This window comes from Nicotiana tabacum, chromosome 10 (genome assembly GCF_000715075.1).
Source record: "Nicotiana tabacum cultivar K326 chromosome 10, ASM71507v2, whole genome shotgun sequence".
Lineage (NCBI taxonomy): Eukaryota > Viridiplantae > Streptophyta > Magnoliopsida > Solanales > Solanaceae > Nicotiana > Nicotiana tabacum.
The window spans coordinates 108,258,712-108,270,707 of NC_134089.1; the positions used below are offsets into that span (position 1 = coordinate 108,258,712).

General features: G+C 37.3%; 1 protein-coding gene, 1 long non-coding RNA gene and 1 other non-coding gene across 3 annotated transcripts; 2 read left to right on the forward strand and 1 right to left on the reverse strand.

Moving 5' to 3' along the window:
- Window positions 1-3,778: 3,778 nt before the first annotated feature.
- LOC107799028 (COP1-interacting protein 7-like) lies at window positions 3,779-10,324 on the forward strand. Its single transcript, XM_016622091.2, has 9 exons — window positions 3,779-4,400; window positions 4,501-4,677; window positions 4,831-4,955; window positions 5,470-5,522; window positions 5,594-5,646; window positions 5,738-5,890; window positions 6,355-6,626; window positions 6,904-8,606; window positions 8,961-10,324. The coding sequence occupies exons 1-9, from the start codon at window positions 4,342-4,344 to the stop codon at window positions 9,918-9,920; spliced, it is 3,555 nt and encodes a 1,184-aa protein (XP_016477577.1). The 5' UTR covers window positions 3,779-4,341; the 3' UTR covers window positions 9,921-10,324.
- On the reverse strand, window positions 9,891-11,080 carry LOC107799030 (uncharacterized). The gene is made up of 3 exons (XR_001651051.2): window positions 10,906-11,080; window positions 10,656-10,826; window positions 9,891-10,030 (listed from the first exon to the last, which is right to left on the reverse strand). It is a non-coding gene; the product is annotated as an uncharacterized LOC107799030 (long non-coding RNA).
- On the forward strand, window positions 10,924-11,051 carry LOC142165632 (U6atac minor spliceosomal RNA). The gene has a single exon (XR_012696291.1). It is a non-coding gene; the product is annotated as a U6atac minor spliceosomal RNA (small nuclear RNA).
- Window positions 11,081-11,996: the final 916 nt, after the last annotated feature.

An 11,996-nucleotide genomic window follows, 5' to 3' on the forward strand; every position in this document is an offset into this window, starting at 1 on the left:
ACCGTCAGTATCTGATTTATCGAAGATGATACTATCTTCGAGGTCATCATGTCGTTCATGAGTGATCAACCGTTTAAGTTTGTGTGTAGTGGTGAACTTTACATGGTTGATTAATGTGTCATCGCCTCCACCGATGATCATCTGTATGGTACGAGCGGGAGAGGGCGGTTTTGGAAGTCCCTGGGGTTGTTCACGTCCATGGGCAAAGTTAGATCGTCCTTGGTCGCTCAGCAGTTCCTTCAAGTGTCCCTGATTTAGCATTCTTACTACCTCCTGCCGCAGACCTATGTAATCTTCGGTTTTATGACCCCTTTCCTGGTGCAATTCGCAAAGAAAGTTCGACTTCTAAGTGCTCGGGTCAGACTTCATCTTTTGCGGCCATTGTACCTTTGTGCCGAGCTTCTCTAGTGCGTACACTATTTCTGAAGGAGAAACACAAAAATTGTGACCAGATAAGAGCAGAGGCATACCTTTTTCGTTTTGGTATGGCGCGGTATGTCGAGGAGGGGCATCTGTGTGCAGCAGAGGAAGTGGGATGGATGTCCTGATGTAGGGCTGATGCCTTTCTCGGCCAAGACGAGGTCCCAACTGATCCCTTCGACCTTCGTTGCGATGATCTTTCCTTGCTTCAGCTTGAACTAACGTCAGCCGTTGGGTTGGACCATTGAGGTCGTCCTTGTCGACCCTTACCTCGGCGCAATAGGCGTTGTGGATTTCTTCCCAAGTGGTGGGAGGGTATTTCATGATACTGCTTAACAGTTTTCTAGTCGCTCTCGACTCATTTCTGGTTAACCCGTTTTGGAAGGCTGCTACCGCCATCCCCTCTAACACATTCGGCAAACTCATTCTCACTCTGTTAAACTGGGCTACGAAGTCCCTGAGTCCCTCGTCGTGCGTCTGCCTAACAGCGAATATGTCGTTTACCCTGGCTCCCACCTTTTTAGCTCTTGCATGAGTGGTGACAAACTTGTCCACCATTTCTTCGAACGTTGCTATTGATCGTGCTGATAGTTGTGAGTACCAGGTTAAGGGTCCCCCTGTTAGGGTTTCACCGAAGTTTTTCAGTAGCACTGATGGTACTTGTTTTTTCGAAAGATCATTTCCTTTTACGGTTGTGACGTAATGGATGATATGATCCTCTGGATGTATAGTACCATCATACATCTTTAGGTATGGTGGCATGTTGAAGGTTTTTGGAATGGCGTGGGGGGCTGCTTCCTCATTGTATGGTTGCTCGATGAATCGACCAACGTCCCGTTTTGGTAACAACTTTAGGGTGCCTGATATTTTGTCGACCCTTTCTTGATGCTCCTTTATCTAGTCGCGGAGTGTCTTATTCTCATTTTCCATTTCCTCCATTTTCTGTAGAATGGTAGCGAGTGTGTCATTACCTGCATCAACAGTAGTATGAGTGTTTCGTGACATCTATGTGTGCAATGTCTCTATTCTCTCTTTGAGCTGGTTTATCAAGTATGTTGTTCAGAGTGCTTATTAGCCACTCTTCCAGTAGTCTTTTTACTGCCGGTGGTGTCTCTCCTGTTGTAGACGTGGAGGCTTCTTTTTCAAGCGAAGTAGTTACGCTTTCGAGTGGGAAGGTGAAGCGTCTCTCCTAGGTGTAACGTTTGGTGTCACGTTTTCTTTGTCTTCCATGCCGTCTTCGTTGATGGTGTTCAGGATGTTAGTTGTGACACTTGCTATCGCTTTTAACCTTGCATTTCCTTTTCCTACCATTGTTAGTTTATGCCAAGCTAGGAAGCGATGGTTATTCCTTTTTATGATCTAGATGAAACTAAAATCTTAACTAAAGAGCTCCCCACAGACGATGCAAAATTGTTTGACCAAAAGATGTCCAACCCTTTGATTAAACTAATCTTATGATTAAAAGAAGAGTAAATCTCAGTTAAGAATAATAAAATCTAGATCAAGTGATAAAGAAAGTAAGCAAGATGAATGATGTTAGCTAATATGTTGGAATCAATTAAATGCTCGTAAATGTGACAACCTAAACCCCTAATCAATCTAAATAAATGCAATCGGCGCAGAAAGGGAATAAGTATGAGATGATTGTGGGATCTTTGGATCTTATCAGTATCGTATAATGATGTATGCTCAGGTTATATGATCAATGAACAAGGCTTCTCTTGTATTTACTCTCAGATGAATCTTTTACAAAGTGTTCTTTTGTCTTTTGCCTGGATCCCCTTTTTCTTTACTAACTCTTCCTATTTATAAGGTACAATCTCCCAAGAAACCCTAAAAGTATAACATAAAGAATATTCGAAAAGCATATTCTTACTGTCTCCTACTAGGTTTACACTACCGTTGACATCTCATCTCGCCTGACTGCTCTTGGTCGTCGTCCTTCATCACGACAACCATCAGACGTTGTGTCGTGGTAACCTCATTCCACGTCCTACTCGACAGCTGTCGTGGTTGCCTTGGACACATACAATTTTTTCATGTTGGACTCTTGAAACCTCTAACTTCCATAATTTTTTTCCCACTACATTGACCCTTAAATTATACACTTGGGTGCGTATTTCTAGTTCATATTATTTGGTTGAAATGCAAGGACAAAGAAGGATTTTAGCTTGGAAGGTATACTAGTGATGGTGGTGGTTTGCATATCAAAATCAATAATTGGTTGTGTTTGGAACAAGAATTAAAATAATTAGGCAGTGCAGAAAAATTGACGAAATTAGAAAGGCATTAGGTCAATATCATCATGGAGAAGATTGTCCTAATTAATCCGGCTAAGAGGTAGGTTTTTTTCTATCTAAAACTCTCGTTCTTCTTCTTCTTCTTCTTTTTCCATCCACCTTCATGATATGATATTTGTGTTGTTCCATCTTTTCAAAATTTAATAAACAGGTGCGATGTTGCTTGCATAAATTTCATGCCTATCTTTTTCTGCAGGGAAAGAGAAACTTGTTGCTGAACTTAAATTTAATATAGGTGGCAATTTAAGTTCAGATCCATTTGGCCCGTCCAATCAGCCTAAGGTTGGCCGATCATTGACCCAACCATTTATTGAACTCAGTCTATCTAAAATTGCGCTGATTTTAGTCCAAACAAATTCATGAGTAACTTTGCTAAAATGTTTTAAAAATAATTCTTTTTTATTTGACATGTTATATATAACCATAACATAAGAAAAAATGCTTATTTGATAATTGAAACAATTCATAAAAAAAAATCATATTACTAAAAGGTTGATAAGAGGGGCGGGTTGGGCTATAACCCAAATTTTAGTCCATCTTGACACAATCCTTCTCAGCCCAAGTAATTTTTGGACATGCCATTGACCCACCCATTTATTGACTCAACTCATTTTAACCCACCTATTTATCGACTCAGCTCATTTTGACCCCACGCAAAAATAACTAAAACTCGTCCATTTTGACACCCTTAATTTAATAGGTGCAGGGTTGATAAGTGTAGCATTTTCTACACTCACTAAAATTCTTATCTTTGATAGCTGATCAGTTAGTAGTATTATTTATATCAGGTCACCAAGTAATGTTTGATATAAAAATTTACATGCCAATTTACAAATGATCTAATTGTGTAAATAAGTATGTTTTACACCATTAATACATAAAACTTAAACTCTTTCTCTTAAAGATTTTTTAGCATAACTACTTTCTCTGTTTTTTTTTTTTGTTTTTTTTTTATTTTTTTATTTTTTTGGAGGAAGACGTCTGGTAAATTCGGTAACACCAGCAATAGTGGGACTTTACCCTTATGAATTTTAAGATATGATACCATTTGCCTATACTCTCCTGCTCTCTCTGTTATTATTACACTTGAGAGTAACAGCAAAGCAAAGCAAAAGCAATTTAGAAGAATTAGATCAAGAATTGAATTACAAGTAGAGCAGAGCGAAACAGAGGAAGAGGAGCCCGCCATTTCTGCTGTCTTCAACTATAAGACAAACAGACTTTGAGACGACCCTTCACCCAACACCCTGCCCCAGCATCAGTTACCACTCTCAAACCATATTCCACTCTACCACTACTAAATTACTTTTACTCAGATTCACAAGGACGGATCCAAAATTTTAAGTATGTTGTATAAGATATTACCATCATATTAAATTCATTCTATTCAGATGAATTGTCGGCATTGAACATTGAGACCCCACTTTTGAATCAACAAATCCCTCCCAATACCTCTGTGTCTCACTTGTTCCTCTTCTTGCTGATCAACCCATCATCTCAGTACTCTCTCTATATTCACATTCTCTTCAAGAAACACTAGTTTAATGAGAAAATAGTGAAGTTGTGGTCCTCTCTTTGTGGGTATTTTCCAAGATTTTATATCTGTCAAATATAAGCTTACATGGATTCCAGGACCCGTCTGGATTATGCTTTGTTTCAGCTCACCCCAACAAGAACCAGGTATTTGTTTACTACTATTCATTGACACTGTTCATGTTAATGCAAACTGTTCTTGGGATCTAACATTGATGTTGTTTCAAATTTGATTGAATGTTCGTAGATGCGATCTTGTTATCTATGCGGGTAACAATTCGGAAAAATTAGCTTCTGGTTTACTTGAACCTTTTATCACACATCTCAAATCAGCTAAAGATCAGATTTCTAAAGGGGGTTATTCCATTACTCTTCGACCTTCACCAACTAATGCTTCTTGGTTCACTAAAGCTACTTTACAAAGGTAAAGACACTGATTTTTTTTTACCTTTTATTAGCTTTTAATTTTATATTTTTTCTTGTCCAAATAATCATGCAACTTCTGTTACCTTATTATTTTTCTTGTCATTGCTTTTTGCGATGTTTACTGGGCTGCTTTGTTTTTCAACATCCTCAGGTTTGTGGGATTTGTTAGTACTCCTGAAATTCTCGAGCGATTTGTAACCATAGAAAGAGAAATTACGCAGATTGAGAGCTCAGTTCAATCTAATGAACAAGTAAATGGCAATATCAATGTTGAAGGTATGTTCACCAATATATCCATATTAGGTCCCTGCACCTGATGAATGTCACTTAATTCACTGCAGAGTGTGTGTGTGTGTGAATTTGTGTTTTTCAATTGATCTCAATTCTGGACCAGAATTTCTGGTCAACTAATGTGGTCTACATAGATTCTCTCTCTCGTTCCTTTGCCTGATCCCAAATGTAGAGTTTCTTGCAAGGGATGTATTCGATACTTTTGGCGATTATGTTCTTAACTATAACGAATTGGTTTGTCAAAAGGTTAGAATTCATCTATTAACAAAAGGAGTCAAAAGATTAGAATTGAGGAATAATTTTGTGTTCTTTGTTTGTTCAGTTTTTGACGGTAATGGTTGTCATGTTAATGTGATGTGCTATGAAGTCAAATGTGTGTTGTCACTTGTCACAGTGCAATACAACAGACAGGCTTCAGCCAATTTTTTAGGGTGACAACTGAGATTTATAAGAAACAGATTGATGCACCGTTTTGAGGTTCTTTATATTTAATCTTCAGGAAATGCATCAGCTTTTGATGGAGATTCCAAATTCTCTGCTGGTTTTCCAAAGGTATATCAATTCGATAAAACTATGTTTCGTCTCATGCTTACTCATTAATAACTGACATTGTGGTACTGAAGTCCAAAGGTGAATCTGATGGTATTGGTGAAGCTGCACAAGAAGAAAATCCCAAGTAAGCTCTTGTTTTTCGCCATATCATTACAACATCACTAGAAATGAAGGGGACTCAACTCATATGACTGTGTACGCATTGCTATGGATAGGGTTAGTCTTCAACGTGTTCTAGAAAGCAGAAAAGCAGTTCTAAGGAGAGAGCAAGCAATGGCCTACGCCCGTGCTTTGGTATCTGGATTTGATATGGATAACTTGGATGACCTCATATCTTTTGCCAATGCTTTTGGAGCTCTACGTTTAAGGTAGGACTTGAATGCAGCCACTAGTGACATGTAGATATACAGGGTTATATAGTTTTAGTTTTTTTTGTTTCTGCCAACGAGTTACTGAAACTATTCATTCTGCTGCCAACGTATAAATCTCTTCGTTAGGTTACATTTTCTTTGAAAGGTAGTAGACGAGTTTTTCAGTTTATAGCCATCTGATTTAAACCTCTCCTCGTTTCTTTGCTTTTATTTTCTTTCTGAAAACTTTTAGCTAATTCCTGTTTAGGTTCTCTTTGCTCTCTCTAGTCACTCTTCTGACAACACCTTATCTTTGGGAACTAAAATACTGCTTGACCAAGCTTGCTTCTGTTCTTTGCTCTTACTCTCTAACCATGTCATACTAATTCCAATTTAGTGTGGGCCAGTGGACTTTGCAGATACTATCTGTACCTTTTCCCAATAGTGGATGAGTACTGAAATATACTTCTGCCTGTATCTAGGGAAGCATGCATTAAATTTATGGAGCTGTGTAACAAAAAGAGAGATGACGGAATCTGGATGGATGAAGTGGCAGCTCTTCAGGCCTACTCTCCGTCTGAATTTTCATATTTTGGAAGATCTGGAATCATGCTTGCTGCTGAACATAGTGATGTTACTCAAGATATCATGATGAACAATCAAAACATCGGTCTCTCCAGCAGAAAACAGAATGGTTCTATTGATGCTTCGACATCTGATACCATAAGTCATGGAAGTTTAGACACTAATCTAGGTACACGTCTATATTTTCAAAACCTGTATTGTCTTCTTGTTTGTTTCACTTGTAACTTCTTCGTAAATAACTTCCATGATGACTTTTTTCAGCCATGTTTACCATGAATATGGCATTACTTCATTATATACTTCTTCTAATCTTCTTCTTGAACAGCAGATGTTCCTATTTTAAATTTTTGACTAATGAGTCTTTTCACATTGTTTATATTCAATTTTGTGACCCTCTTTGCTTGTGTGATAGCTAAACTCTGCTGCTTTTGTATGTGGAATTGCAGAAAATGGCTTACCGCCACCAATCCAAATGCACTCTACAGATGGAAAATCACAAGCAATATGGCCAAACAATCTACCACCTTACATGCAAAATTTTCAAAATCCTGCATTTCAACAAGTGCCACCATATCCAGGGTACATGTTTCCAGGCATGCAGGTTAATCCAACTTACTATCCTGGAATGCCATGGCCTGCAAATGCCGAAGATTCTAGTCGAGGTCCTGTTCATGAATCAGATTATAATTGGAAGAATAAACCACCTTCCAAGAACAAGAAGAAATATTCAAATGGGAGAGGACCTAATAATTCAACAGAAGATGATAGACATGATAGCAACAATTCAGCCTCTAACAGTGATTCTGATGACTATGAGGATGAGAAGAAAAGGCAGCTGCCTATCGACAACCTTCAGAACAAGAAGCATGGGAAAAGTTCATCAAGAAAAGTTGTTATCCGCAACATAAACTACATAGCTTCGAATAGAAATGAGCAAAGCGACAGCAGCACTGACACTGATGATAGTTCTGCCGATGAGGATGCAGGTTCCCTCAGAAAGCAGGTAGAAGAAGCAGTTGGATCATGGGAGAGGCACCACAACTCAAGGTCTCGCAACAAGAAGAAACGAGATGGAAAGAAGGTAAACAAAAGTGGCAATATCTCAAATGGGGCTTCTAAGGCGGATACTAAGGATGAAGTTACCAGAGAAGAAAACATCGGTAAGAATTGGGATATCTTCCAGAACATTCTTATGCAAGATGCAGATTCAAGGTCCAATGACACGGGGTCAAAGAGCTTTGTGGAAGATGTAGCACCTGCATCCAATGTTAGATCAGAAGGTTTATTAAAGCAATGGACTCCATCAGCCGATTCTATTATTGTTACTGAGAGACAACTAGGACATGAAGATAAAGTGCCTCAACATAACATTGGGGAAGAACAAAGTCTTCAACCAGCTAATAGAAGAGAAAGCACAGAAGAAGAGTTGTTATTTTCACATAGAACACAGGAGTCAGATCGCTATCCTCAGTCTATCTTGTCCAATGGTGCCACTGAATCAGTTGTCCTTAAGAGCCACAAAGAGGAGGATTGGTTAGCTGGTAATCTACTGAATAAATCAACACATCAAGGAGAAATCTCAGATCAAAGTATCTTTGTTGGAGATTATGCTTCGGAGACGGGGAAAGATAAGAATGGCGTTCAATTTGATGACTCCATTATGGTTCAATCCCATTCAGTTGATATCGCGTCTGATTATCACCAACAGACAGACATTTTCATGGTTTCAGACATTGTTGGAGCTGAACAAGTTAAGAACAACATGCCTAATCATGTAGTAGAAGATAAGCTTGATGCTTCTGATACATGCGAACCAAATGACCTTTTCATGGTGCTTGGAAGGGCTTCAACTGCTGAGCAAGTTTCAGCTTCTTGGAATCCTGAAATAGATTACGAAAATGATGTCTTCTTGTCTGAAACTCTTAAAATTCACACTGATGTCAGACCTACTGATATGAAGCTTCCACAAAATGGTGAAGAAACCAAAAAGATCGGTAAGGACCTTGGACGAAAGGGAGTTAGCAAAGAACCAAAATCTAAAGCTTCAGTTGGATCTCTTGGAAGGACCAAATCTGAGATATCTTCACGAATCAAGAAATCTCCTTCTGCAAGTAATAGAACCACGTTGCAAAAGAGCAAAGCTGAGAAGGTATGGACAGTCTCTATACTGGGGTGCATGGACATCTAATAAAAATCTACTTTTGTCCACCTTGTATCTCTATTTTTTCAGTGTAATTCATGTTCACTCAATTTGCTGGATCGGTTATGTTTATGGTGAAACCTTTTTCAAAAAATGTGTCGTTTGAGAGGAAGATGAACATTCAATTTCTAATATGGGTAGAAATTTCATGTCATTTAGCTGCTTGATATGAACATATCATATCTTAAAAAGGAGAAGGAAAAGAAATACTAAAATCCCCTCTTCCAAGTGATGGTTTTCTTATTCTTTTCATCTATCATTGTTATTATTATTTTTCTTTAAATTTCTCTATGTTACTGACAGGACGAAGACACAAGAAAGAGATTGGAACAATCACTATTGCAGCGTCAAAAGAGAATTGCAGAAAGAAGTGGTACCACTGGTTTTACCAAACCAACTACAAGGAAGAATGCAAAAGAGTCAGCCACATCTTCAAAATTTGAGAAGCCAAAACCTGAGGCTCCAACTGAGGCAACGAATAGATTACATAAACCAGTTTGTAAGAGTTCCACTATAGATCGCCTTTCAGCTACAAGGACAGCTAAGGATCGATCAATTGAGTCAAAAACTACTCCAAGTAGGAAAGCAAGTCAAAAGGAGAATAAAGTGATCGCTCCATTACAAAAAGCTGGAAATGAGAGTAAGAAATGTCCAAGTAAAATCAAGCCTTCAGATTCAAAAAGTCATCAGGTCAAGCCTTCGGATACAAAAGTTCATGCAAAAGATTATTCTGCATCTGATTCTCAGAAGGTAAAAGATGGTAAGGATGACATAATGTTAATGTCAAATGAACGCGGATCTGAACTAAGACCACAGTTCTGTAATGAGACTGTTGATGCTAAGAACACGGAGGAGGTACGTAGCATATCATTAAATGAGAAGAAGGATATACCTTTGCTTTCTGCTAAACATTTGAAAGATGAAAAGAAACAAAGTTCCAACAAGGTAAGGTTTGTACTATCTGAAGTTGAAAGCTCAGCAGCTGTTGATGATGTTATTGGAGTTAGTCCTCAAGTGAATGGTAATCCGTCCCCCATCAATCCTCTGACTTCCTCTGCTTCCAAAATGCATGAGGACAGTAACATAAATGTGGAGCCTACAGAATGCCAAGAGATCCTCTCTAATGAAGTCTCCACACCTCCTCCAAATAATGAAATGAACCTCGAGGCAAATAACACGAGAAGAAAATGGATAACTGATGAAAGCTCTCTTAAAGTTACCAAAGGATTCAGAAAACTTCTCTTGTTTGGTCGGAAAAGCTGAATCCTTCCGTGTGGTCAAGTCATGGCATTTGTTGTGTGTCTGCAGAAGCTTATCGTCCGTCCATATCACCTTCTTGAGTGGTAGCGTAGGAAATAGGAAATATACAGAAGCTGCATGTTTAAGGAACAATAAGGCATCAGGTATTGCTGCATTGGTGGTTGCTGTGAATAGGTGAAATTGTGTGATGAGTGTTTGGTTTTTATTTAATAAAAACTTGTATCCTAAGAATATATCTCAGTTATTTGTGATCTTTTCGCGATCCTCTTTCTCCTTATTCTCTGCCTAAAGGAAAGAAGAAAAAGAAAAAGAAAAGAATCGTTTAATTTCTATGAGTGAAACCTACAATCATGTAGTTCTCTTTTGTTGTATAACGTTATTGTTTGAATTCATATTCTTTTTATGAAGCTGTCTTTGAGTGGTTCAAGTGCTACTACATTACACTTAGACATCCTTCAGTGAAACATCAAATGTAGTGTAACTTTCCAGACGCTATTTTGACAATGCATGACTAACAAAATTCCTTAAATGCAACTATTTTTCCTAGAAAAAGTCCCATAAAGAGATGATAAGTGGGAGAAAGAGTGAAATGACAATGTCTTCTGGAGTGGAAGACCTTCCGAGTTCCGTATCATACACTATCATAGGCGCGAAATCCGCCTAGCTACTTACTACTCAACTTAAAATTAAAATTAAAATTGAAATGGAATTCAAATTGAAGGAGAAAAAGAACCGTACTAGTCAGAATTTGGGGAAAGATGGAGAGCTCTCTTGAGTTTGGGGTCGAAGGCCTGCCTCGAAAAAGTCAGTGTCAGATCCTTCTCCCTACTCATGTTGTTGTGCTTTTACAGTTTGTTAACAGTTTCTGCAAATGATCCACAGAATGTCCAATTGTAGAGAAGACTAAAACTGCAAATGATTGTCTAATTTTAAGTTCAGCAATCCCACATCGACATTTTATTGATATTACGTGTGTTGATATACATACCTTACCAACCTGTTGCTTGTGTTCGTAGAAAGGAGAGACGGTTGGCATCTCCCCTGACAGGGACGGGAACAGCCTTCGGGCTTTACCTGTTAACAGACACATCCGGTTAAGGCTACCCACTTCGGTGGATCTTACCCAATTTTTTTACGAGTAAGATTCTATTCTAAAATGCGTAGGTCATACTTATTTTCTTAATCAATTTTACAAATATCATAAACTTAGGAACTGTGCGTGAATGGTGTTGAAAATATATAGTCCAACATATATCTATATCGAGCACCTTTAGAAATAGATTTCACAATACACAAAATAATTATTTGATTACTCTAATATTAAAAATATGAATAGTCATTTAATAGTTTCCTAATATTTAGAAATTCGATATCAATTAGATTTTATGTATTAAATATTTTCCTATTTGAAATGTGTAATATAAAAAATTAGTAAAAGAAAAATAACAATGAAAAATCACAATATTTTGTGACGTCTTTCACAAAAGCCGTTTACTACTTTTACTGTGGGAGTCCTTTTGTTTGTCCTACATTCAACAATTAATTCTTTTTAAAAAATAAGTAATTTAGGTAAAAGTTTTGAGTACTTTCAATTTTTCTTTTAGGTTTAGGAATCTTTTTTAAACAAAATGAACCGATCAATTCCTTATAAGAAAAATATTACTAATTCTTTATAAGTATGCTAGGTACAAAATTTATTAACTATTTATAAATATTTTAGGTAAACTTTTCGAGCACTTCCATCTTGATGTAAGTTTAGGAATTTTTTATTTTTATGGTAAATATCTCGAGCACTTTTATTTCAAGTTTAGGAGTATGCGTTTACGCATGAAACCTAATATTTAGGACTTAAAATTTATTAAAATTCTACTTTATATAAATCCATCATTAATTATATTAATTATGGATCATGACTATAATTTCTTACATACTTTTTTCATAATTATTTTCTTTTTGATAGTTAAGAGACATAACAACATAATGTTAGAGGCATCCAACATATTTTTGAAACCTTTTTTTTAGTATTTGTTAACATAAATCCCATGTAGGTATCCAATATGTTGTCTAGCCCTTCCTTGT